Source organism: Melozone crissalis, unplaced genomic scaffold (assembly GCF_028551555.1).
Source record: "Melozone crissalis strain CALT ecotype California unplaced genomic scaffold, PUWL_Pcris_2 ptg000016l_1, whole genome shotgun sequence".
In the NCBI taxonomy this organism is placed as follows: Eukaryota; Metazoa; Chordata; class Aves; order Passeriformes; family Passerellidae; genus Melozone; species Melozone crissalis.
The window spans coordinates 3,301,725-3,327,014 of NW_026535794.1; the positions used below are offsets into that span (position 1 = coordinate 3,301,725).

General features: G+C 44.0%; 1 protein-coding gene across 1 annotated transcript in view; it reads right to left on the reverse strand.

Moving 5' to 3' along the window:
• VIPR1 (vasoactive intestinal peptide receptor 1) overlaps positions 1–25,290 on the reverse strand; it is a 115,237-nt gene that overhangs the window by 58,952 nt on the left and 30,995 nt on the right. The window contains exon 2 of the mRNA XM_054273560.1: positions 10,040–10,136. Coding sequence (XP_054129535.1) covers positions 10,040–10,106 — 67 coding nt within the window. The 5' untranslated portion in view covers positions 10,107–10,136. The remainder of the gene's footprint in view (positions 1–10,039; positions 10,137–25,290) is intronic.

Below are 25,290 nucleotides of genomic sequence, written 5' to 3' on the forward strand. Positions count from 1 at the left end.
ACATGTAAACTGAAAGGAAAGATCCAAGATTTAAGGAGGTTTACACAGGGTGTTGCCAAAACCATGACTTATCTCCTCAGCAGCCTCTAAACAAAATCTGCAGTGCTCTGAGACAGAGCATGATTCAAGGATTGTTCCAGGGTTTCCTCACTCAAATCCCTCTGCTCTGCCAGGAGTTGTACACAACTGGATATATAGAGAATCAGACTTTGAATTTAGGGACCTTCCTAGATGGTTTTTCCCATATTGGCATCTCCAGAGAGAAATTCATCGTGAAGATGAGTGGGTCAACCTCTAGGAATGCTTTTCCCAACTTCACAATATTCCCCAGGTAGAAAGGGTGGAGACCATCATGAAAATGCTCTGATAAAGTCAATATTAACAGAAAAACTAAAAGAAAAGATGAGGAAGGAGAATATTTTTAACGAGAAATCTCATGGGATTTGAGAGGGACAAACACAGGCTGCTGTCAGAAACAAAACTTCTGCATAGATGGATTTAATCTGAGCTCCAGATAAAATTATTAATTTAACTATCCAGAGCTTTGAAAACACTTGGAATTTATTTTCCATTGCACCAATGCCACTTCCTCTTTATTTCTAAAACCTTTGCATGGCTGTGTGCATTTATCTATTATCCCATGTTAAAAAACAAAAAAAAGAACCAAAACTTCTGCTGGCATTTGTGTGGCACACTCTCCAAACTAAAATGCCTTTTCCAACATAAATTTATGTCCACTAAGTGGCTGCTAATCCTGACAAACCCTGGGACAGCTGTTCCCAAATCAAACAAACCCTGCTGCTTGTAAGAGAGATTGCAGCCACGAGTCAGCAACAGCAAAACCAAAGCAAAGCCTCCACCCCTGCTGTGTTTTAAGGCAGAAAACAGATGTGTGAACATGTTAATATCTGTGGAAAGGTGAGGTCAGGGTGAAAAGCAGGGAGGTGATGAGGTGCTGTGTGGGTCTATGCTGGAATTTCATCCTGGTTTTGGTGGGTGGGTGGGCTCACACAAGCAACTGAGGGACCACTGTTGGAAACATGGAATTGTTGAGGTTGGAAAAACATTTAAAAGTCATTGAGGCCAAGAGTTAACCAAGCATCACCATGTTCATCACGAAATCACTAAAATTCAACTGGGAATTAGCTGTGCTCACTGGAGAGGCTGAGCTAAATCCCAATCCCAAGCAACTGGTGATAAATCCCAATTTTCAGTGAGGCTGGGATTGCATTCCTCCCTTCTGAAATACAGAATGGTGGAATAGTTTTGGTTGAAAGGGACCTTTAAAGGTCATCTTGTTCTACCTCCTTGCCATGATTTCATCTCAGCTGGATAAATCCTCTCCAAGCCACTGAACACCAGCACAGAGATTTTCTGTGAAATGTGGGGTTTTTTTCCCACCCACCTGAAGTGATCATTAAAATTTTTAAATATTTAAATATTCCCTCATTTAAAATATTTTGACCACAGACAAGGTAATCTGAACAGGATTCATTACATCCTGAAAGAGCTGCCTACACCTGGCCAGAACACACCAGAGATACCCAAACCAAGTGAAAATCCCTCACCAAAAGTCATTCCCATGCCGTGGCTGTGTGCCCATAGAGCAAGGACAGACAGAAAAAGAACCATTTTTAGGGAAAATTTTGCTGATTATTGTTTCCTCAGAAAGAAACTCCTGGTCTGGAAGAACAGCATCAACTTCAGGCTGGATCAGCCAACACCAAATTCTGAGGCTTGTTTTACCACTGTGACAATGCTGCTCCTTCCTGTTTCAGGGGCCAGATTTCACACAGAATCTGCAAAAGTTCTCCTCTGAAAAACCCATGGCAGATTTCTATTTTGAGTTTTCAGGGAGTAGGCTCCACCTCTGTAAGAGCTGCAGCATGAAGGTGTTTGGGAAGAGTCCCAGGGAGATGAGGGAATGGTGAAGGAAGACCATTTGGAAGGACCTGTCCTATTGTGTATCTTGATCATTGCCAAAGAATTGGGAGAAAATTTCCTGTTAAATAAAAGGGAGCTTGACTTTGGTACTGATCCCGCATGAGAGTCTGGGGTTTAAGGTTTTCAAGTCCCATGGCTGAATTTTCTAATGTTGTAGGAGAGGCCACCCTGTGAAGGAATGGAGGGGACTGAGGCCACATGTGGGAATTGTCCAGTGCTGCTGGTCAGAGCAAGAATGAAACTAAGAGGCCCTTTGTATCACCTAGGCTGGAATAATAGGAAAAAAGTAAATTAAAAATTAATAGAAGAGAATGTGGCAAAAAGCCCAGCAGGTCCTTCTTCCTTTAGAGAGACCACCAAGTTCAAACATATTTTAGACTGAGCTAAATTGGGGTTTTTTGAGTATGTTGATAGAGGTTTGATTTAGCAGACCAGCAGCTGCCATGTAATGCCATTCCTGTTGTCCCAGGATTTTTTAAGAGGCTGATAGATGTGGTACAAGGCTTATGAGAGCTCTACACAGCTCTGAAATGACAGAATCACAGAATCTTTGAGGTTGGGCAAGATCCCTAAGGTCACCAAATCCAACCACCAGCTCAGCACCACCATGCTCACCACTGATCCACGTCCTCAAGTGACACATCCAGAGATTTTCCCACCCTGCTTTGGGCATTTTCTGGAATTTTTGAGCTGGATCAGCCTTCTCCAGCACCTGGAGAGCTGCTGATAACAGGATTGTCCCACAAATCCCACTGACACCTCATCTGCCCCAGGGAGGTGAGAATTCACTTGAACTTTTCCAAGCAAGGAACTATTAATTATTTCTTATCTTGCTGCACTATAAACAGATGGTGATGAATAAACAGGCTCCTAATTTAAACTTCATCAATGTTTTTTTCCAGCTTGATTTTTAATTTCCATATGTTCACTGCTTCTCCTCCCATCAAACTTGATTTGACTTCTTTAGGGGGGGACTGACAGAGACCCCCCCCAGGCTCCAAATTTGCCTTTTTTTAGCCAGCCTTCACTGTGGAACAGCAAAAGCAATATTCAGAGTTTAACCAGCATGGGCCATTTCCCACCTGGATTTTTTTCCATGTCACAATGGTGATGATGAACTTGCAGAACTCATCTCTATCTCACAGCAAGTGTGAGGCATGTGCAAGTTAAGCAGGTATGAACAGGCATTGAGAGGGAGAATGCCACTATTTTTTCCCCCATTTTCCATTTTTCAGACTTTTTAATTGGGTTTTATTCTGTTTACAAGACAGACAGGATTAGAGAGCAACCAAAAATTGCAGTGTTGAAGGACTAGGGGTATCAGGCCAGGTTGGATGGGGCTTGGAGCAACCTGGGATAGTGGAAGGTGTCCCTGCCATGGAAAGGGGTTGGAAGGAGATGATCTTTAAGGAGGTTGGAAGGAGATGATCTTTAAGGTCCCTTCCAACCCAAACCACTCCATGACTCTGTGATTCCACAAAGGCCATGCTCCCTGCACCTCTTGGTCTCCAGAGCTGCTCATCCCACCCAGACACGAGTCATGGTTCCTTATTCAGCTGCTATCCCTAAATAACTCCTGCTTCTGCAAGAGTATCTGATTGCAGAGCAAATTAATTAGCAATAATGGAATAAACAGATAATGAGCTGAGCCAGCCGACCTAGACCTGATTGATTTTCCTGCCTTTTTTTAAAAAAAAGAGAGGGCTACTCTTTAAAATTTATTATCATTTAATTTGTGTGCTTCGGTTTAACCTGAACTGTTTGTAAATTAAAACCATGGAGAAGCGAAGCTTTCTCCAAAAAAATAAAACAACAAACCAAAAACAAAGCAGAAATACTCCTTTGTGCATGACGTAAAAGAGGCAAGTGAAAGTGGTGATTCCTGCCTTGCAGGCATCAGGAGCTCAACAGAGAGAGGGATTTGCCTCTGTCTGTGATTCTGGGAAGGAAATCCCCTTATCCCAGCCCTTGGGAGAGCTTCCATCCTGCTGCTCAGTGCATTGTCAGCTGAGCAGCCACTGTGCTGCACACATATATCCTGCAAAAAGCACCTGGAGCTGAATCCCAATTTTCAGTGAGGCTGGGATTGCATTCCTCCCTTCTGAAATACAGAATTGTGGAATAGTTTGGGTTGAAAGGGAACTTTAAAGGTCATCTTGTTCCACTCCCTTGCCATGATTTCACCTCAGCTGGCCAAATCCCCTCCAAGCCACTGAACACCAGCACAGAGATATTCTGTGAAATCTGGGTTTTTTTCCTACACACTTGAGCTGCTCACTAAGATTTTAAATATTTAAATATCCCTTCATTTTAAATATTTTGACAACAGGCAAGACAATCTGAACAGGATTCATCACATCCTGAAAGAGCTGCCTACACCTGGCCAGAACACACCAGGGATACCCAAAATCACGTGAAAATCCCTTGCCAAAAGTCATTCCCATGCCATGGCTGTGTGTGGCCATGTGAATCTGGTCTCTGTCTACCTATTCCTGATTTTAGTGGCAAAGAACCCACTCCTGTGTTGAATCACATATTGTATTTGTGATAGATGAGTAATGCCATGACTGACTCTCACAATTAGTGGACAAATATCATGGATATAGTTTAAGAAAAGTTTATAGATTTATAGTTATGTCGTACTATTGCATTTGTGCCAGATGAGGAATACAATGACCGACTCTCACAATTAATAGACAAATATCCTGTATATAGTTTAAGAAAATTTTCATAGATTTATAGTTATGTTGTACCCCTCACGTGGTTATCAAGGGACAGCTGGGGCTGGGACATCTGGGAGGGCTGGCTTGTCATTATGGAACACCTGAGCTCCAACCAGGATTTGAGGAAGAGATCTCCACCACTGGACAGAGAAGAAGGGGTTGATGGACAGACCTTTGGGAGGGGTTAAAGGGTTAAAAAGGGAACACCTCCATTGTGAGGGGGCTGAGCACATGGCGGGGAAAGTCTTTTGCTCCCAGCACTGTAACCTTTTTTCTTTATTCAGCCTTCTGTTGTATTTTTGCTAAGGTTTAATAAACCTTCCTGAACTATGAAAAGTCAGTGGCAATTTCTCACACATTTGATGTCTTTGCCAGGTATTTCAGCATGGAAAGAACACCAGGGCAGAGCAGTGCAAGGCCAGTCCAGCTCACCAAATCCAGCCCTGGGCTACAACAGAACTGCACCCCACAACCCCCTTCCAGAAACTGGGCAAGCTCTGCCACCAAGTCCATAAAACTCTCCTTCCTGCACACCTGCAGAAAGGCTGCTGGGTGTCCTCTGATGGTAACAAACTTCCTTAAATGCCCAGACTTTGATCTTGGTGCTGTTTGGTTCTCCTCTGTACACACTGCCAGCTCCAACTGCTTTTCCCTCTGGATTTCCCCCTCGCTGCATCCTCTGCAGCCTTTCCTGTGCTGGAAAACTGTGGGAACCCAGGATACTCCTCTGGCTGCCCTGGAGGACTTGAGACCCTGTCAGGGGGCTCAGAGACCTTGGCACAGAGCCCAAGACCCCTTTGTGCCTTTGATTGAGCCCTTGGAAAAAACAATTACCAACTTTATATGAAGAATTACAAGCCACAAAAGTTTAAGCAGAATGACAGTGAATTTATCACAGGGTGAAAAAATAGATTTTTGGGGTTTTTAGAATGGGGGTTCAGGGGGCAAGATGGAGGGATCTGGACGTGTCCAGCCTTTCTCCTTCTTCTTCTTCTTGGCTTCCATCTTCTGCTGTGATGTTGGCACTTTTGGATTGGTTTAGAGTAGAAGCTCACTGTCTGACACAGGTGATAGGTATTGGAAAGTTATTGTAAATATTGTACATGTAGTTTTTAGTATAAAAAGATAACACTGCCCCGCGGGCAGGCAGAATGCCTGGAACTGTCCTGCTGAACAGACCTCAGATGGACAGGAGAAAAAATTTTATAGATAAGGAACAATAAACAACCTTGAGACCGAGAAATGAAGAGCTCTGACTCCATCTTCGACCACCAGGCTGGGAAAAGAGACTTTCTAACACATCTTGGGGTCACTCTGAGCAGAGAAAGATCCTGAGAGAAAACAAATTAAATAAACTTCTCCTCATCAGAGTGAGGCAATATTTAGTGAGCACTGGGCTGTAGAACCACAGAATCATCAGGGTTGGAAGAGACCTTTAAAATTACCAAGTCCAACCGTCAAACTTCCTAAAATATGGGTAAATCCACAAATAATGAATCATTCTCCTAAAAGGGAATAGATTTACATGGATCATCTCCTTCCAATCCCCTGCCATGGGCAGGGACACCTTCCCAGGTTGCTCCAAGCCCCATCCAGCCTGGCTTTGGGCACTTCCAGGGATGGCAGAAATTTAATCTGAAAAGAAACCTGGATTTGATGCATGTTCAGCCCCTGTGAGGAAGGGGTGGGTGTCTGAAGACAAAAAAAAAAGTGTTAAGAAGGTCACTGTTGTTTATCAGTGGAAATCCACCTGCTCAACCCCAGCCAGTGATCAACCTCAGCACCATCAAGTGCTCTTAACAAATGACTAATCTGCCTGACACATCAAATTACAGCTGTGATTAAGCCCCTCTGATCAATACCATTGATAATGGCTCCTAAACAAAGCTTTCTTTCCAGAATGTACCGAGACACTGTGTTTATTTCCACTCTTTTGATTAGAAAGGATAATAAAACACTCGTTAAACCTCAAGTGGTTCTCCTTTTCCTAAAAAGCTGTGGGAAGTGCAGAAGGCAACACAACGACCTGGCCGTAAATCAAAGTGTAACACTGCAGATCACAGGGAGCCTCAATTTTCCATCCAATTTGCAGGATGCTTTCCACCCTCCTGTTCTGGAGGATGGAACTGGGTTAAAATCATGTTTTTCCTCAGAGTTTTGCTAGGATTTCTCTTTCCAGCAACACTCAGATGAAGCAGTCATCACCTTCATAGGATCTCATATCATCACCTTCATGAGACTTCTCTCCAGCAAACTCCCCCCTTGCCCCAACCCATCAAAGTTCAAAGTTTGATTTAACAGCTCAGGCACATTTATTGAGTTATGGGGCCCCACTCCAGAAAAAAAACACCTTCTTTGACTTGTGCTCACATTCTGTGAACGCTCTGAAGGGGAAGCACATCCTATATAGGCACTTGGAAATTGTCCACACAGCACATAACAGAGTTCTCCACACATTCATCCACAACACCCATTTAAGAGCCAACAATTCTGCTTTTTTCTGTTGCCTCCAGGGCAGTTGTGAGTGTCTGGATAATAAATTCAGGTACTGAGCTCCTAAATACCTGCTGATGTTTTGGGATAAATAATTGCCAAATGCTTTCCACAAAGGAAGGGACGTTAAAATCATCTCCTTCCATGGGCAGGGACACCTTCCACTGTCCCAGATTGTTCCAAGCTCCATCCTTGGGCACTTCCAGGGATGGAGCAGCCACAGCTTCTCTGTGAGAGGAATGATGGATTTGTCTTTCCAAACAAGCTGTGGGTCTGCTGGTAGGTAAAATCAGCACTGAGATATAAAAGAAACAATGGGAAGGATTCCACTGATTGAGGAATGGAAAAAAGATATTTGCTTTTAAAAATAAACTTTAGGTTTGCTGATAAATTAAGCTGGATGTCAAAAGATGAAAGAAACAATGGGGGAGAAAAATCTCTAAATTCCGTAAGAATTAAAAATGAAAAGGGAAGGCTATACATTAGAGGGAAATCTCTGGTATCAGGGAGTCTGAACCTCTCAAGTACCTCAGCCAATGGGGAAAGAGAGAGGGAAATGCAGATGGGAAACTGGGATAAAAAGGGAGGCCGTGTCCTCCAAAAGTTTGAGAAATCCCAGGGGAATGCCCCATGGCCTCTCCCTTTATTTCAATAAAGCCAAAAAAGGACTGCTCTGTCTCCTTTTCGGACATAAACCTCTGGTGCTTGTGAATTAATTTTCCTGACATCTGGAAACCTGTGTCAGGCCTCACTACCCTCTCAGGAAAGAATTTCTTCCTAATATCCAATCTAAACCTGCCCTCTTTCAGTTTGAAGCCATTCCCCATTGTCCTGTCACTCCAGTACTGTATTCATGGACAAAACCATTTTCCTGTGTTTAAATCTGCAATTTCTGAATCAGTCCAACTCATCAGTAAAGACTGGTGGAGATTTATCCCAGTCCAATATTTCAGCATTCCAAAATTTCAGCATTTCAGGGAATAAAAACCTCCAAAGGATTTCTATATACTTGCTTTGGGCATTAATGACTTGCAACATGGCTGTGTGTCTTTACTTCAGAACTGGGAAAAATATTTCCAATAATTAAATTCTGTTGTTACAGAAAAAAAAAAAAAAAAGAAAGAAAAAAAAGAAAGAAAGAAAAGGGAAAAAAAAAGAAAAAAAAAAAGGAAGAAAAAAAGAAAGAAAAAAAAAGAAAGAAAAAAAAAGAGCTGTTGTAGATTACAGTTTCCAATGAGAAAAAATCATTTTGGAAAAGCAGAAAAAGCACCATCGCTTCAACTATTTATTCTCCTTTTAATGTATTGTATTTAATTAAATTTCTTTAAATATCCATGAAAACTAAATTAAGCATTTAGCTGGCTTTCAGATGAAGGTTTTTATCCACCCTGAATTCTCCCTTTACTGGATTCCAGAAGAACATTTCTTCAAAAGACTCCATTTAAATGTACAAGGACACTTGAAACAGCTTCCTAATCAAAGACAAGCATCCCTTAGCAGATAAAAGCAGGGGCCAAAAGCCTTCCTGGCATCCAGGAAGCTCCTCCTGGGATCAGCTTGTCCCAGGATTCTGCTCCATCAGAGCAGTCCTTCACTCTGTGGCCTGGCTGCAAACATTGCCAGTGGAGACTTTCCTCTTCCACTTTTCCCTCTTTTGGAAGGAGGGATGCAAACCTCAAGCAGGATTTCTGATTCATCTTCCCAGCAAAATGATCCCTTTTTTATTTTTTTTTTGGATCCTGGCAGTCTCACCTGGGTTCCTACACACCTTTTACTGACAGACGTGGGGTTGGTAGCTTGAGAGAGGCATTTGGAGGGGGAGAGATCCAACTGGATGCCTTAATTTGGAGTTCTGACGGCTCTGCTGCAGGACAGGGTGGGATGGGATGGGATGGGATGGGATGGGGATAACCCCAAAACCTTCCTCCTTTCCTGATCACTGAAGCAGGAAGAGGGTTAAGGAGAATGGAGTCCCTTCCAGGGGGATTTCTCAGAGTGGTGAGTGCTCCATTAACATGGAGAGGATCTCAACTGCCTGTCCCAACTCCAGAAATACTTCACAGCCTTGGAGCACCCTCTGCTCCACCATGAGGACAGGAGCAATTTTGGCACAGGGAAGGGAGGGCAGCTCAATCAAAGGAGATGGTCACAATGACTTCTCTTGAAGTTATCCAAGGCCTGGAAGAACTTCAGGCTTTCAGCTCCCAAGGAAAAATTGGAAAAATTCCAGTTCAAGGAGGTGGACTGTCGCAGACATCTTTTCATTAAAAATCCTTCCTTAAGATTTTTTCCTCCTGAGAAGCTGAGAGGCCTCAGGGATGTAAACAATGGTTATCTGCTGCTGTGGAATGCAACAGGTGCATCTGTGATTGGTCTCATGTAGATGTTCAGAATTAATGGCCAATCACAGTCAGCTGGCTCGGACAGAGAGTCTAAGGCAGCTGCCTTTGTTATCATTCTTTCCTATTCTATTCTTAGCCAGCCTTCTGAGATGAAACTTTTCCTTCTTTTCTTTAGTATAGTTTCAATCTAATATATATCATAAAATAATAAATCAAGCCTTCTGTAACATGGAGTCAGATCTACGTCTCTTCCCTCATCCTCAGACCCCTGTGACCACCATCACTATGGACAACTGTGATTAAACCCACTGGAACACCTCAGTCAGGCATTCCCAGCCAGGAGGCTGCAAGGGAACCTGCAGAGCTGCTGGAACTCTTGTCTGGCTTTGGAAGCACCTATTTCTCTCCCCACTGAAGAGCAGCTGGAGGAACCCTTGCTCCAGCAGCAGAAGGGCTGGGAAACGGCCAGGACAAGGCAGCTGTGAGGCTGAGGGACCTGGCTGTGCTGGCCAGGGAGGGACAGAAGCGTTGCCATACCTGAGGTGTGGTTGTCCCAGGTGAGCTCTGCCAGGCACAGGCTGCGCTCCTCCTCGATCTCCTGCATGATGCTGCACTCGGGCCGCGTGCTGGACGCCTGCAGGGAGGGCACAGAGGGACACAGTGAGCAAAGCCCACCCTCAGGGAGGCATTCCTGGGCATTCATGGCCTCGTGGGGCAGGCTGGAGCTCTCCAGGACCATCGCAGAGATCTGCACCCAGCCTTATTCTGTGCTCGCTCAAGAGGAGGGAGAGCAACCCAGAGCTGCTGAAAAAAAATCAGCATTCTCTTCAAAAAAACCCCACACCCTATTTTTTTCTGGTAATCAGTGTGATAATTCACCTGTGAGGAATTTTGGAAGGATTCAAGAGGCAGCCTCTGAATTGTTTTTGATGATGCAGTTTATTTTCTTATCTTCCACATGGGCAGGAAGGGTGAGTTCAGCTCACATCTTCACAGCACGGCTCAGAAGGTCACCAGACCTCTAGTTACAAGGCCTTTTAAGGAGTTATTGACCAATAAAACACTGCCAACAAGGATTATTTATGGTTTTAACCCAATCCTTAAATATTTAGTCTTATGGACTCATGCTACAGTGTGAGCTTTCTTAGCCAATCCTGTTCTAACACACAAATCCACAGTACTGCATTCTAAACTCCTTGTTTACATCTGTAACCACTTTTATTTTTTCTGTATCTTAAACTCTAAAACTCTAAACTTTCCTCTTCTCAGCTTAACATGTGTCTGCTTTAAATTATAAATCCACATTCTCCCTTCTAGCACCAAAGTTTTCCAAGGTCTCAGCTCAAATCCTGGGTTAAATTCCAAGCTTTGGCTTCCAGGCCCAAAGTTCTGAGAGTTCCCTGAATTTTGGATTCCAACAGATGAGGAGCAATCCTGCTGCTCTATGCTCTGGAAACCCTGTCTGGCTAACCAGCACCACCAGCTATGTAGGGCAGGGCAGATTTAATATTTATGCCAGGAGCAGTGGGACCTGCGCTTCGTGGTTTATTCCCTGGCTCTCACACTAATTCAAAGCACAACAAACCCCAAATCAAATAAGAACAGGATCTCTGATGCAGATTAGGAGATCAAGGAGCTAAAAAGCGGGAAATTCCCAGTGAGAAGGCTTTTCCCCCCTCAAGTGGTTTCTCCTCAGCCAGCCCTAATCAAGTTGTGTTTGTAATACAACAGTGGCCATAAATGTTCAGGTGATTAATTGTGGACTCCTCACAACGTGCAATTCATGAACTGCCTCAATCATAAAACGTGGGAATGGTGATTTTTAACTCCAAAAAAGGAACTCACACATTTCTCAGTGTCCCCTTGTCACCAACACACTCTCAGATTGGAGGGGACACCTTGACCATTGCCATGGCCAGAAACTGAGGCTGCTCCCAACCCCAGCTCTTCCGAAGGGATTGCAAAGGGCATTTGACAGGGAGAAAAATGGATTTGGAGAAAAATGGAGCTGGATTTTCAGAAATCCAGCTGCAAAGAGGTGGAGAGAAGGGACTGATGTCAAGAGAGCCAAGCCTTGGCTTGAGTTCATGCTGTCCCTGTTAAATGTAATGTGGGAAAAAACATCAGCGGGGCGAACTTCAGGAACAGATCATGAGGACACAGGAGAAGTGATTGATTCAGTGTTCCCTCTTGGGATAACCATGTATTTTAATCAGAAATAGGCAGAGAAAATAAATTAAGAAAACAAAAATAATTTCCTGTCTCGTTTCAAAACACGTTGAGTTATTGTTCTGTTGATATATTTGCCAGTCAAGGTTTTAAGACAAAAAAGGTCCAGCAATCCTTTGAAGGAACAATTGTTTGATGTAAATTTGGGTTAGGATTAAAAAATAATTTAATACAATAAATTAATCTCACCATTTCCTATTAACCTATCCTGCTCTCTTCCCTGTTTCATGCCATGCCTGGTTTAGATTTTAATTTCCTTTAGGTTGGGAGTGGGCCTTGATTAGTAGTGTATAAACAAATAATTGTGGTTTTCTGGTCAAATTAAAAATAAATAAAAATACAAACACCAGAAGAAGGGGAATCTATTTGGAGCTGTCTTCGTTCTCAAATATTTCTTTTCCCCAAAGGGAAACAGATCTTAGGAAATTTCATCTTGGCTCATCTGAAATACCATAGAGTTATTCTGTTTTGATTTACAGTTCTTCTTGCCATTTTATTTTAACCTTAAAAAAGCACAAGGGGAAGCGTGAGAGATTTGCAGAACACTTGCTGGAAAAATAAAGATTGAAATGTTTTCAAAACATTCTGACTTTTTCAAGGGGAAGTTTTAACTCTCTGGACTTAAACATTTGCCAAATTCATCTCACATCTATAAATACCTCCGATTTTCACTTTATAAATTAATGAATTCATACTACTCTAGCTTTGATCAGGGCTGGCAAAGCTCTCTGTAGTTCTACAATAGATCTGAATTTTTTTTAGGCTGAAGATTTTACTCCAAGCCCATTAGCAAGTACTTCACTGCCACTTCTTCCCTTCACTAAAATCTCATGCCTGAGTTGGATAATTGTATATTCACCTCAATGATCCAATATTTATTTCTGATTAAGTGGCTTTATCACCTTTAAAAACAAATCAGGCTCTGTTTTGAAAAGCAGGCTTGTGACAGGCTCAGGTAAACTTGAATATACATAGAATCTTTAAAATCTCATCAATTTTTGACATACAATCCAAAAGAAAATGTATCTATTGTGAGAGGCTCAGGTAAATTTGATTATGCATAGAATCTTTAAAATCACATCATTTTTTTTGCTATACAATCCAAAAGAAAATATATACCTATGATAGGCAAAAGTCTGAAAAAAGAGTGTCCAGCAGTTAAATACCAAAATACAGAAAATCTTGGATTTGTGGTGCCGGTGCTGACTTCTTGTGAGCTTTCAGGGAAGGTGGGTGTTCACACCAACTGCAAATAAAACTGCAGGTCAGGGGCAGAGGGGCTGGAAAAGGTCCTGGGGGTGCTGGTGACAGCAGCTGAACATCAGCCCAGGTGTGCCCAGGTGTGCCCAGGTGGGCAGGAAGGGCACTGGCACTTGGATTGGACAGGAATTGGGTGTCCTGCAGGACCAGGGTGAGAATTGTCCCCTGTGCTGGGCACTGGTGAGGCCACACCTCCAACCTGGGGTCAGTTTTGGGCTCCTCATGACCAGAAGGACATTGAGGGGCTGGAGAGTGTCCAGAGATGGGAATGGAGCTGGAGAAGGGGCTGGAGCACCAGGAGAGGCACTGGTGAGGCCACATCTGGAATCCTGGGGTCAGTTTTGGGCTCCTCATGACAAGAAAGACATTGAAGGTCTGGAGAGTGTCCAGAGATGGGAATGGAGATGGGGAAAGATCTGGAGCACCAGGAGAGGCTGGGGGAGCTCAGTCTGGAGAAAAGGAGGCTCAGTCTGGAGAAAAGTTGTGGCTCTGCACAGCTCCTGACAGGAGGGGACAGCCAGGTGTGGCTCTGCTCCCAAGTGACAGGACAAGAGGGAACGACCTCAATCATCACCAAGGGATGTTTAGTTTGGATACCAGGGAAAATGTTTTCACTGAAAGGGTTGTCACTATAGGACACGAAAGAACACAAGCTCACACCGCTGTTTTCAAGGTGAAGGAAAAAAAGGGAAGTTTATTTTCTGACTCCAACATTTATAGTTTTCTAAAAGTGACAGCGGATTGGAGGGTGACAGTGCCACCTCTCCAAGGACACTGGTCAAACCAACAGTCCATCAAACTTCTCCTCCTCCATAAAGGAATGCAAAACAATGAGTTATTTACAGAAAGTGTGTGAGAAAGATCACTACAAGAATGTCAACATCAGAAAGCTTAGAAAATCTTAAAAAAACAGAGTGACAAAGGGTTAACCCTGGCACAGGCTGCCCAGGGCAGTGGTTGAGTCACCATCCTCTGGGGACACTTAAAAGCCATGTAGATGTGGCCCTTGGGGACATGAGGGAGTGGTGGCCTTGGCAGTGCTGGGCTAATGACTCCTCTTGATGATCTTGGAGATCTTCCCCAACCTTAATGATTTTATGATCCCATAAAGAAAAGAGTGGGATGTATCTCAGCTCCTCTGTCAGTGGGACACATCATCCCTCAGTTTTAGCTGAGTCAGAGCTCTATGTTTAGTCTGACCTGATGTTTTTTACCATTCCTCCAAGTCCACAGAGAGCAAGCAAACCCCAGCTCTGAAGGCTTTCATCCCACTCCACTGCCTGTGCTTGGATGGCTCCAAACTTAAACAGCCAGCACTCAGCTGGAAAAGGTCAGTGATGTGTGAATTTAATGTCCACAGACCTTTAACTCAATCAAGGTCAACAAACAGATTCACACTGGAGGACTTGGAGCTTATGGCTCATTTTGCACATTAACTAAAGGAGTAAATAAATAACTCTATCACTGCTCCTTCCTCCTCAGTGATAACAGCAATAACCCTCACATGTCACAGCAGTCACTGATACAGGCTGAGAAAGGCAGGTGGAATAAAAATAACACAAAAATATCACAGTTTTGACATCATTAGGAAACAGAAAGTGTGGGGTTTTTTGCTGGGGGGTCATCAGGGAACAAGTGCAGCTGCCTATATTCCCCCAAGGTGACAAAATGCTCATGAGGTTGGAAGAGCCCTGAAGAACAGTCAGTCCTGCCTAGCAAGAGGAGGAGCTAAATAATCATCTTTCTTTGGTCTATTCCTCCTGGAAAAGTTGAATTAAACTTTACAGACAGCTTTGTACCAACTCACTTTACTAATTCTCCATTTCTAGGAGAATTAGTTAAGTGAGTTGGTACAAAGCTGTCTGTGAAGTCGAATTCTTCTCATTTTTACTATGTTGTGTTGTTCTGTTTGGGTTTTTTCCTATGGAAAAGGCAGAGATTTTGGGTTTTGGCCTCTTTGACAGCAGTGGGCAACTGGCCACACAGACAAAGGGCTGGGGAGCACATGAAAATTCACTTTTCCCATCCAAAAAGTAAATATAAAGCAAAAAACACGACAAGCTCTGGTTAGTTCATGTCAACATCAGAGGGTGAGCTGTAATCCAGTTTCTTGGGAATATCCATTGTGGGTGAGGCTGAAATGAGGTAACAACCCCTCAAATCCCTCCTGGCATGCCCCAAACACCCTGTAAAGGTGTGGTGGGTTTGTCAGGGGTTTTCCCACTCTGAAAGACGAAGGGATTGTTTTTCTGGATGTGATTTCTTGCAGCCCCGAGCTCTGCAGCAGCTCTCACGTAACAAGGAGTTGTAACCAAAGTCTTTATTAATGAGAGTTTTCCTTCCCAACAGATCCCAGGGATTGTTAGAGGATTACTGCGCAGTCTTGCTGCTGCAAATAAAGCCTTTGTGTACGCTCCTTAATTAAATACAGTTCCAAAGATTGCCAAGACTTGGAGGAGTTGCAGAAGTGTTTAGTCTCATCTGCAGGGCCAGAATATCCAGGGGACACGTGGCAGCTGCTCAGAGGCAGGTGGGAGCCACAGGAGAAGGGCTGTGAGCTCCGCGTGCCCCTTTCTGCTGATCCCAGGTGTGGGAAATGGATTTGTGGGGAATTCTCCAAGCCTGACAGAAGGCTCACACAGTGTGGGCCTCTGTGTGCAAACCCTGGGATAAAAAATACTGATTTAGAAATAACATTGAATAAGACAGTGTTGAGAGAGAACTGGAACTACAAACAAGTTTCAAAACCTTACAAATAAGACTGGATACTTTGGAGAAATAGAACAGGAAAGATGCATTGTAGTGAGACCCACCAGAGGTAATTTTAGATGATTGGCTTTAAAGCATTTACAACATGGTGTGGCTAAAGCTGATAAGCCAAGAAACACTTATATTGTATTATAATTACATAATAGCTTCTAATTATAATAACGTAAATTATAACATCTGTATTATCTCACCCTTCACATAAAACTAAAAAAAAAAAAAATTAAAACACCTCAATTTCCCCATCTCTAAAGAAAAAAACCAAAAAAACCCCCCAAAAAAACCCCAAAACAACAACAACACAAAAACCAGCAAACAAGCAAACAAAAAACAACAAAACCCCAACACCCAGGGTATTCCTGGGCTCACTGGCTGAAGACTCCATAGATGAGAACCAGGGTGACCACAGGGATAACAGAATTTCGGGTCAAACAAAGGAGGAGTAGAACTGAGAAGTTTCAGAAGATGCAATCCCACCCCTCACCCATTTCTGTTCAGCTCGGTGGAAGTGGACACGGGTTCACTCCCAGCTCTAAGTGACAATTTCTCCCCATCCCCACCTTCCCAGAGCTTCTGTGAAAACAGGAATGCAATAAGACAAGAGCAAGTTGGTTCCAAGAGTTTCTGTAACTCGACTTCAGCCACTGCTCGAGGTTGAAATGGAGTTTCTTAACCCTTTCTCATGTGAACCACAAAGGAAATGAAAGATTTGAGCAGGCAGGTCTTATTTCAATCATCAGAAAATAACCTCTCTCTGCCTTTCATCCATACTCTTTATTTGTAGGAACACAGGGCTGAAGGGACTTCTCTCAAAACAGCCCTGGCTTTGATTTCTTCCCTAACTTCATTCATCTCTGTGTTAAAACTAGATTTTTAGATCCTTTTTTGGTTTTTTTTCCTTTTAGACACCCTCAGGAAAATACAGCTTTATTCCTAAAACTCCTCTCAGTCAGCCAAAAAATACAGTGTAAAAGGGCAAGAATGAGAAAAGAAAGATAGCAATGATTTTTTTTTCCTATAGTGATGAGTGACACAATTTCCAACAATAAGGCTGCCAAAAGCTGCAAAAGCTCCAATGGCCTGGGGAAAAAAAATTTTAAAAGGGAGTATTTATGAAGTATTATAATTATTTGCTCTTCTGAAGGACCATTGTGTAAGAATCCAAAACCATGTTACAAATGTCCTGATATAAATTTTAAATATCAGTAATATAGACAGAATGGAAGATTAATCGAAGTTTAAAACACCCCAAACCTTCTGTGTGCCCTTTGTAGGATCAATCCAGGAGGATTTGCAAACCCAGTGATGTTTAAACAGAGAAAAGTTATTTTTTTCTTGTGTTGTAAATAAATTTCTCTGTGACCAACCAGCAGTGAGGGACCATGGGCAGCAGCGCATGTCCCTGGGAGACTTTCCCAAATAAAAGAATGTCACAGATATCTTTTATGAAAACTCCTTTCCTTAGCTTCCTGAGAAGCTGGGAGGCCTCAGGAACAAAATGTAAACATTGATTATCTGCTGCTGTGGAATGCAACAGGTGCATCTGGGATTGGCCCATGTTGGATGTTTGTAATTAATGGCCAATCACAGTCAGCTGGCTCGGACAGAGAGCTGAGCCACAAACCTTTGTTATGATTCTTTGTTATTCTATTCTTAGCCAGCCTTCTGATTAAATCCTTTCTTCTATTCTTTTAGTATAGTTTTAATGTAATATATATCATAAAATAATAAAACAGCCTTCTGAAACATGGAGTCAGATCTTCTGTCTCTTCCCTCAACCCAAGAACCCCTGTGAACACCATCACAAAAGAGGTCCAGGAAAATTCCCAAATCTCCTGAGTCTCACTTAGCTGCTCAAACCACTGCACTTTATCATCCTGCCAAACATAATCCTGCAGATCCATCATCAGACAAGGAAAGCAGATGTCTTTTCCCAGCTCATCCTGTCAGACAAAGGCAACTTGGCCAAATCCATCCAGCAGCTTGGAGGCTCAGAGCCCCCTTTTAGTCAGATTCTCTCATTTCTGTGGGAGATTTCAGGGAAAAAGGAGAGTTCTGCAAAGGGCTTGGAGAGCCCCAGGGAAAGGGAAGCTGAGCAGCTGTTCCTTAACTCCTTAGGGACAAGCTTGCAAATGTCTCTGCTGGGAAAAAATAGGGGAGTTGGGGTTTTTAAGGAAGAAGAGAATGTCACAGAATTCTTTTATGAAAAATCCTTTTTTTAGGATTTTTCCTCCTGAGAAGCTGAGAGGGCTCAGGAACAAAAGGTAAACAATGATTATCTGCTGCTGTGGAATGCAACAGGTGCATCTGTGATTGGCCCATGTTGGATATTTCTAATTAATGGCCAATCACAGTCAGCTGGCTCGGACAGAGAGCTGAGCCACAAACCTTTGTTATCATTCCTTCCTATTCTATTCTTAGCCAGCCTTCTGATGAAATCCTTTCTTCTATTCTTTTAGTATAGTTTTAATGTAATATATATCATAAAATAATAAATCAGCCTTCTGAAACGTGGAGTCAGATCCTCATCTCTTCCCTCATCCTGAGACCCCTGTGAACACGGTCACAAAGAGAACCCTGGAAATTCAGTTATGACACACATCCAAAAGGGAGGCAGCACCTGAGTGAATTCAAATGAGCAGGAGACAGCTCTGATGGCTGGGTGAGCACCTTCTGCTCCTTAAATTACCAGCTGGAGTAGCCAAGGAGGAGTTTCCTCTCCGGCAAGATCAGAGTGAGGATCTGAATCCAGGCTGGAATAGAGGGATGCTACAACAATGGGATCAGCAGCGCTTAGATCTGCATTAAAGTGCTGCAAAATCCCTCATGGCTGAGGGAAAATGAGAGGAACAACAATTTTTATCCCAAAAAGAGTAAGGGCAGAAAAGAGGGAAAGAAGTGGGCTCCACTACCTGGAGTGCAAATCAACTTATGGTTTTCCCTGAATTACTGATCATTGATTACTCTTAATTTCCTTTCCCCTTTGGGGAGGGAAGTCTGTTCTTTTTAATAAAAATATTCCAAAATTTACCCATTAAACTATTTAAACCTTCTGGATAAAATTCAATACCAACGCTGCTCAAATTCAACTCAAATCTGCTCAGTCGATGACAGGAACATGAGGAAGACAAAAGGAAATTCAGATCCAGACCTGCCTGACCCCCAGGGCTTCAGGAACAGGATTTGGGGATCTGTGGGCAAAAATGATGTGTTTGTAATGTAAACATCTACATCTATCTTCACATTGATTGTCCTTCCTCACCTGGAGAGAGAAGCAGGAGCTTTCAGGGCAGGAGTCACTCCAAACTGAAGGATCTGTCTAAAATAGGCAAAAAGAAACCCCAACTTGCCCTGTAGTGCTCCATCCAGGGAGCCTGGGGCTGGGTGGGTGCCCATTCTGCCAATATCTGAAGTTAAATGAGCCAATTGCCACAGATCTGGGCTCATCTAAACAGAATCATTCCCCTCCAGACATCCAGCCCCATCCTCCCCTGGAATTCCTCAAGAGCCTGTGGAGATGGCACCTGGCAGGATCCCTATAAAGGAGGTGAGCGAATACTTGTGAGTGCTGTAACTTGTTCACAGGCTGGGTTTTTACTCCAAGATACAGCAACTCTGACATGCTGCTGTTCAGGAAAGGCCCTGGGCTCCAGCAGAATGTGCAGGTAAGCTGTTGATGCTGAATTTCTGCTCATCCAGCCCTGAGTCACCTCCTGAGCAGCCACCTCTTCACTGCTGTGCACAGGAAAAATGCTTCCTAATTCTGAAGGGACTGAAAAATCTCAGATAACAATTCCTGACAATCTGTTTCCATCCATCCATCCATCCATCCATCCATCCATCCATCCATCCTCTCTGATTCTTTCCCTGGGCAACCCCATTGTGCCCCTACCCAGCCCTGCCTGCTCTCCACTCCAGTCCATTCCAGCTGTGCCACCTGAGTCTTATTTTCCTCCTGAACCCAACCCTGATGCCACCCCCCAGCAGGTCCACCTGCCATGACATTCAGCCCTGGAGCTGAACTCAGATCTGCCCAGCTTCCCCAGAGAGCTGGGAGGCTTTTTTGGGTGGGGATATTTCAGGAGGGTTCCCAAATCCAGAGGAGCTGAGTCTGGCAGCTTGTCCAGAAGAATCCTTAACCTGGTAGGTGAGAGTTCAGTGCAGAGCCTGGCACACAATTAGAGCTTCATCTGAACCACAGTGAAGTCCCTGAGGCTCTTCTCTCTTCTCTTCTCTTCTCTTCTCTTCTCTTCTCTTCTCTTCTCTTCTCTTCTCTCTTCTCTCTTCTCTTCTCTTCTCTTCTCTTCTCTCTTCTCTCTTCTCTCCTCTCCTCTCCTCTTCTCTTCTCTTCTCTCCTCTCCTCTCCTCTCTTCTCTTCTCTTCTCTTCTCTTCTCTTCTCTTCTCTTCTCTTCTCTTCTCTTCTCTTCTCTTCTCTTCTCTTCTCTTCTCTTCTCTCCTCTCCTCTCCTCTCCTCTCCTCTCTTCTCTTCTCTTTTCTCTTCTCTTCTCTTCCCCAGACCTCTCCCACTGCCTGGGATTGGTGTACACACATCACATCCACAAAACCTTTGGAAAACAGGACCCCAGAGGCCTCCTGCAAGGCTGGGTATTGGGGATCACTTTGCCCAATTTGCTCTGCCCAGCTCCCTGGTTTTTCTCCAGTTGTCAGAAAAGCTGCAGTGGTTTGCTGTGAGGAACAGCAGGTTTGGTCACAAAGAGGCAGCTCCTGTTCAGTTTTCGGGGAAGTGAAAGCCCTGAGGTTGTCCAGAAATCCAGTGTAACCACACCACCAGGAAAGGAAGGGCTGGGGTGACAGACACCAGGCTTGCCCTGCATCCCTGCTGGAAACCCTCACAGCTGGAATAAGCACCAGCTTCACCTGGAGCTCTGGGGATGTTTGGAGAGGAGGCAAATCCTGCCCACAGCTTCTCACTGTTTGGTTTTTTAATGCCCTCAGGTAAGGATAGCAGAGGGAAATGTTACAGAACAGCTTTAAACTGAGAGAGAGTGGGTTTTGATTGGGTATTAGGAAGGAAACGATTCACTGGGGAGGCCCTGGCACACGTTGTCCAGGGAATTTGTGGCTGCCTCAGCCTGGGACCGTGGAAGGTTGAGTGTCAGTATCACATCCTGAAGAGCAACCAGGAGGAGACAGAAACAAGAAACAGAGAAAACAAGAAAAAGGGAATGCATAAAATAATCCTTCCTATGGGCTGTGTTGTGACTGTGCTCACAGAGGTCTTAGGATGAGGGAAAAGACGAGGATCTGACTCCATGTTTCAGAAGGCTAATTTATTTTTTATGATATATATTACATTAAAACTATACTAAAAAGAATAGAAGAAAGCTAGCCTTCTGATGAAATCCTAAGAATAGGAAAAGGAGTGATGACAAAGGTTTGTGGCTCAGCTCTCTGTCTGAGCCAGCTGGCTGTGATTGGCCATTAATTAGAAACAACCACATGAGCCAATCCCAGATGCACCTGTTGCATTCCACAGCAGCAGATAATCAATGTTTACATTTTGTTCCTGAGGCCTCCCAGCTTCTCAGGAGGAAAAATCCTAAGGAAAGGATTTTTCATAAAAGATATCTGTGACACTGGGTTATCCAGCAGTCACCACAGTGCCCTTCTAGAATACAGATTGGGATAAAATTTTAACCTTCTTGGCTATCAGTACCTTCCACATCTTTTATCAAACCAACCTAAGAGAAATTCCAGGATGATTTTACTATTTGTACATCACTTCCATTCTAAGCTAGTGGCCCTAAACAGGGCTTGTTTGTGCCACTACTCAGAGCTTTCTGTGAAAATCCAGGTATGTTCCTGGAACAATCCACTAGCACATCTCATTTCAAAGAATTCTCTCTCGGAGGGCTGCTTCCCCTCAAAGGGGAGCACAAAAAACACAAAGGTGTTGGCACAAGAGGAGTTTGGCTCATTCAGACATTGGGCGAAAAAAAGGAATGTTCCCTCTTTCAAATGGAGAAGAAGTGGCTCAGTCAAGGCTCTGGATGAGCACATTACTCATGGCTTTATAAAGCATTTTTGTCAGAGCCCTCCAGTGAATGGTTCCTCACAGATGGTCTAAAGCATCCAGGTGTGCCTTCCAGGAAGGAGGACATGCTGGGATGAGCTCTCAGGAAAAAGGAATGAGCCTCAGGACAAAGGTAGAAGTCATTGTTCCTAAAAATGAGGGAGTCAAGAGTGCTCCAGAGGTTTGGAACCACTCCAGGCTCAAGAGCTTCTCTGACAGAAATCTGGACAGGGCAACCTCTCCTCCTTTGGCTGAGCAAAGTGGAAAACAAAAGGACAAGTCATTTGTGAAGCAGACTGAGGTTAGGACAACTACAGGGATTATTACTACCATGGAGAAAAAGGATTCACAAAAATGGGGAAAACCATGCAGAGAGGAAGTGAAGATTTCCTGACCTAAAGAATGTTCCTAAAAATGAGGGAGTCAAGAGTGTCCCAGAGGTTTGGAACCACTCCAGAGCTTCTCTGACAAAAAGCAGGACAGGGCCACCTCTACTCCCTTGGCTGAGGAAGGTGGGAAGCAAAAGGAGAAATAATTTGTGAAACAGAGTGAGGTTAGGACAACTACAGGGAGCAATGCTGCCATGGGGAAAAAAGGATTCACAAAAATGGGGAAAGCCATGCAAAGAGGAAGTATGGAGAAAACCATGCAGAGAGCAAGTGAAGAGATCCTGACCTAAGGAATGTTGCTAAAAATGAGGGAGTCAAAGAGTGCCCCAGAGGTTTGCAGCTACTCCAAGCTCAAAAGCTTCTCTGACAAAAAACAGGACAGAGCCACCTCTCCTCCTGTGGCTGAGGAGGGTAGGAAACAAAAGGACAAGTCATTTGTAAAATGAGTGAAGCAGAGCAAGGTTAGGACAACTACAGGGATCATTACTGCCATGGAGAAAAAGGATTCACAAAAATGGAGAAAACCATGCAGAGAGGAAATGAAGAGATCCTGACCTAAGGAATGTTCCTAAAAATGAGGGAGTCAAGAGTGCCCCAAGAGCGTCTCTGACAAAAAACAGGACAGGGCCACCTCTACTCCCTTGGCTGAGGAAGGTGGGAAACAAAAGGAGAAGTGATTTGTGAAGCAGAGCAAGGTTAGGACAACTACAGGGAGCAATGCTGCCATGGGGAAAAAGGATTCACAAAAATGGGGAAAACCATGGAGAGAACAAGTGAAGATTTCCTGACCTGAGTAATGTTCCTAAAAATGAAGGAGTCAAGAGTGCCCCAGAGGTCTGGAGCCACTCCAGAGCTTCTCTGACAAAAATCAGGACAGGGCCACCTCTCCTCCCTTGGCTGAGGAAGGTGGGAAACAAAAGGACAAGTGATTTGTGAAGCAGAGTGAGGTTAGGACAACTACAGGGATTATTACTAGGATTCACAAAAATGGGGAAAACCATGCAGAGAGCAAGTGAATATTTCCTTTCCACTGACACTTCTAAGCCAGCACGGGATGGACACATGGACAGAGCTGAATCAGAAGAACAGAACATGCTGGAGGACACTGATTGCCCAAGGGTCTCCTAGAGGAAAGTTTCTAATTACATTTAAATTTGCCAGCTTTGAGTAAAGACATTTTTGATAACCCTCCTGTGCCCAATGGCCAGTGCACATGGAGGACATCATGTGTCTGAGCAACTGCTGAAGAGGGACATCCTCATCAGGACTTAGCAGCCTGAGTACAGATTTTAGGAGGAATTTAACAGTCCTGGAGGAGTAAACATTGCTGGACTCAGTAAACAGAACTATCACAGTGCTGTGTGCAGGGTCAGTATGAAGATATGGGAATAATTCAAAATGTGGTTCCACTCCTGATGCATGGAAAGGGAGTTAAAGCCACAGGTTGGACAGGTTGTAACATGAGCCTAAGAGCCTGAAAAGGTGACAAATGGGACATGACACACAGGACATGACACACACTCGCCCACGCTGTCTAAACCAGGCATGCACACAGCTCTTCCACCTGAGGAGAGCTCTGACATCTCCCCAAGAGCCTGAGGGCCACATTTAATCCTTCTGACAGCTCCCACCACCTCCCTGCTCACGGATGGATGCTGTGACAGGGCTGCATCCCCGCCATCCACACTTCTGAGCACACAGCTGAGTGCCAGGTGGGACAGGTGATCCCAGGGGAGGGTCAGATGGTGGAAATATCCACATTCCACACTAAAACATGGAAGCTGCTGGGGTTGTTTGGAACACAGAATCCTGGAATGGTTCAGGTTGGGAGGGACCTTGGAGATCATCTCATCCCAACCCTTTGCCATGGGCAGGACACCTTCCACTACCCCAGGCTGCTCCAAGTCTCATCCAACCTGACCTTGGACATCCCCAGGGATGGGCCATGGTGAGGCTTGGCCAGGGAAGTGATTTCCAGTAGTTTTAAAGAAGAAATTACCAACCCATCTTGCTTCCTGCAGGGATTCACCACCCCAGCCTGGCTGTTGGGTGAGAGCTTTGCTGCCCATCCATCCCCAAAAAAAATCAACTTCCAGCACCCCCAAACTGTGCTCCACCCGCTCGTGGTGAGCCTGATGCTCAGGAAGATGATTGAATTCTGCTTTATTCCCCCAGGCATTTCCTTTTGTAATTCCTTGCCTGCTCCAAGTCTCATCCAACCTGACCTTGGACATCCTCAGGGATGGGCCATGGTGAGGCTTGACCAGGGAAGTGACTTCCAATACTATTTCCAATAGTTTTAAAGAAGAAATGATCAAATTCTCTTGCTTCCTGCAGGGATTCACCACCCCAGCCTGGCTGTTGGGTGAGAGCTTTGCTGCCCATCCATCCCCAAACAAAACCAACTTCCAGCACCCCCAAACTGTGCTCCACCAGCTCGTGGTGAGCCTGATGCTCAGGAAGATGATTGAATTCTGCTTTATTCCCCCAGGCATTTCCTCTTGTAATTCTTTGCCTGCTAACAGCACAGATGAGGAAAAGAGATTAAAGATGTTTCTGCTTTGTCTGGTTAAAAGGGAAAATATGGAAGAGCACAAATGACGCAGAAAATGAGTGTTTTGATGACAAAACCAAATCTTAGTTTTGGTACAGCATCACCAGACCTCTCTCAGGTGAGGCTACTGGCTGTAGATCTCAATGTTTTACAAAAGTAGTGTCTTTAATACCTTTTAACAAATGGAGAAACCAAAGTAGGAAACCCCCCCCAAAAAAAACCTCACATAAAACCAACTGGAAAAAAACAAACCAAAAACCCCAAACTCAGAAGAACCTAAGGAAACCCCAAGCCACAAAACTCCACCCAGAAACCCACAACAAAACTGTCAGTTGGCCTCTGCCTCCAAAAACTCCTTCCTTATAGAAAAAAAATAGATAAAGCAGTAATAAACCCCCCTAAATACTTCACACTCTCTGAATGTCTCTAAAAGACCTTTCCATGTGCCAGTGTACATTGATATCCACATCTGTCACAGATATGAAATACTGAAATGTTCTCCTCAAAACACCCTTGTCTGACAGCAAAGAGCCAACAGAAAAAGGGAGAATTTGT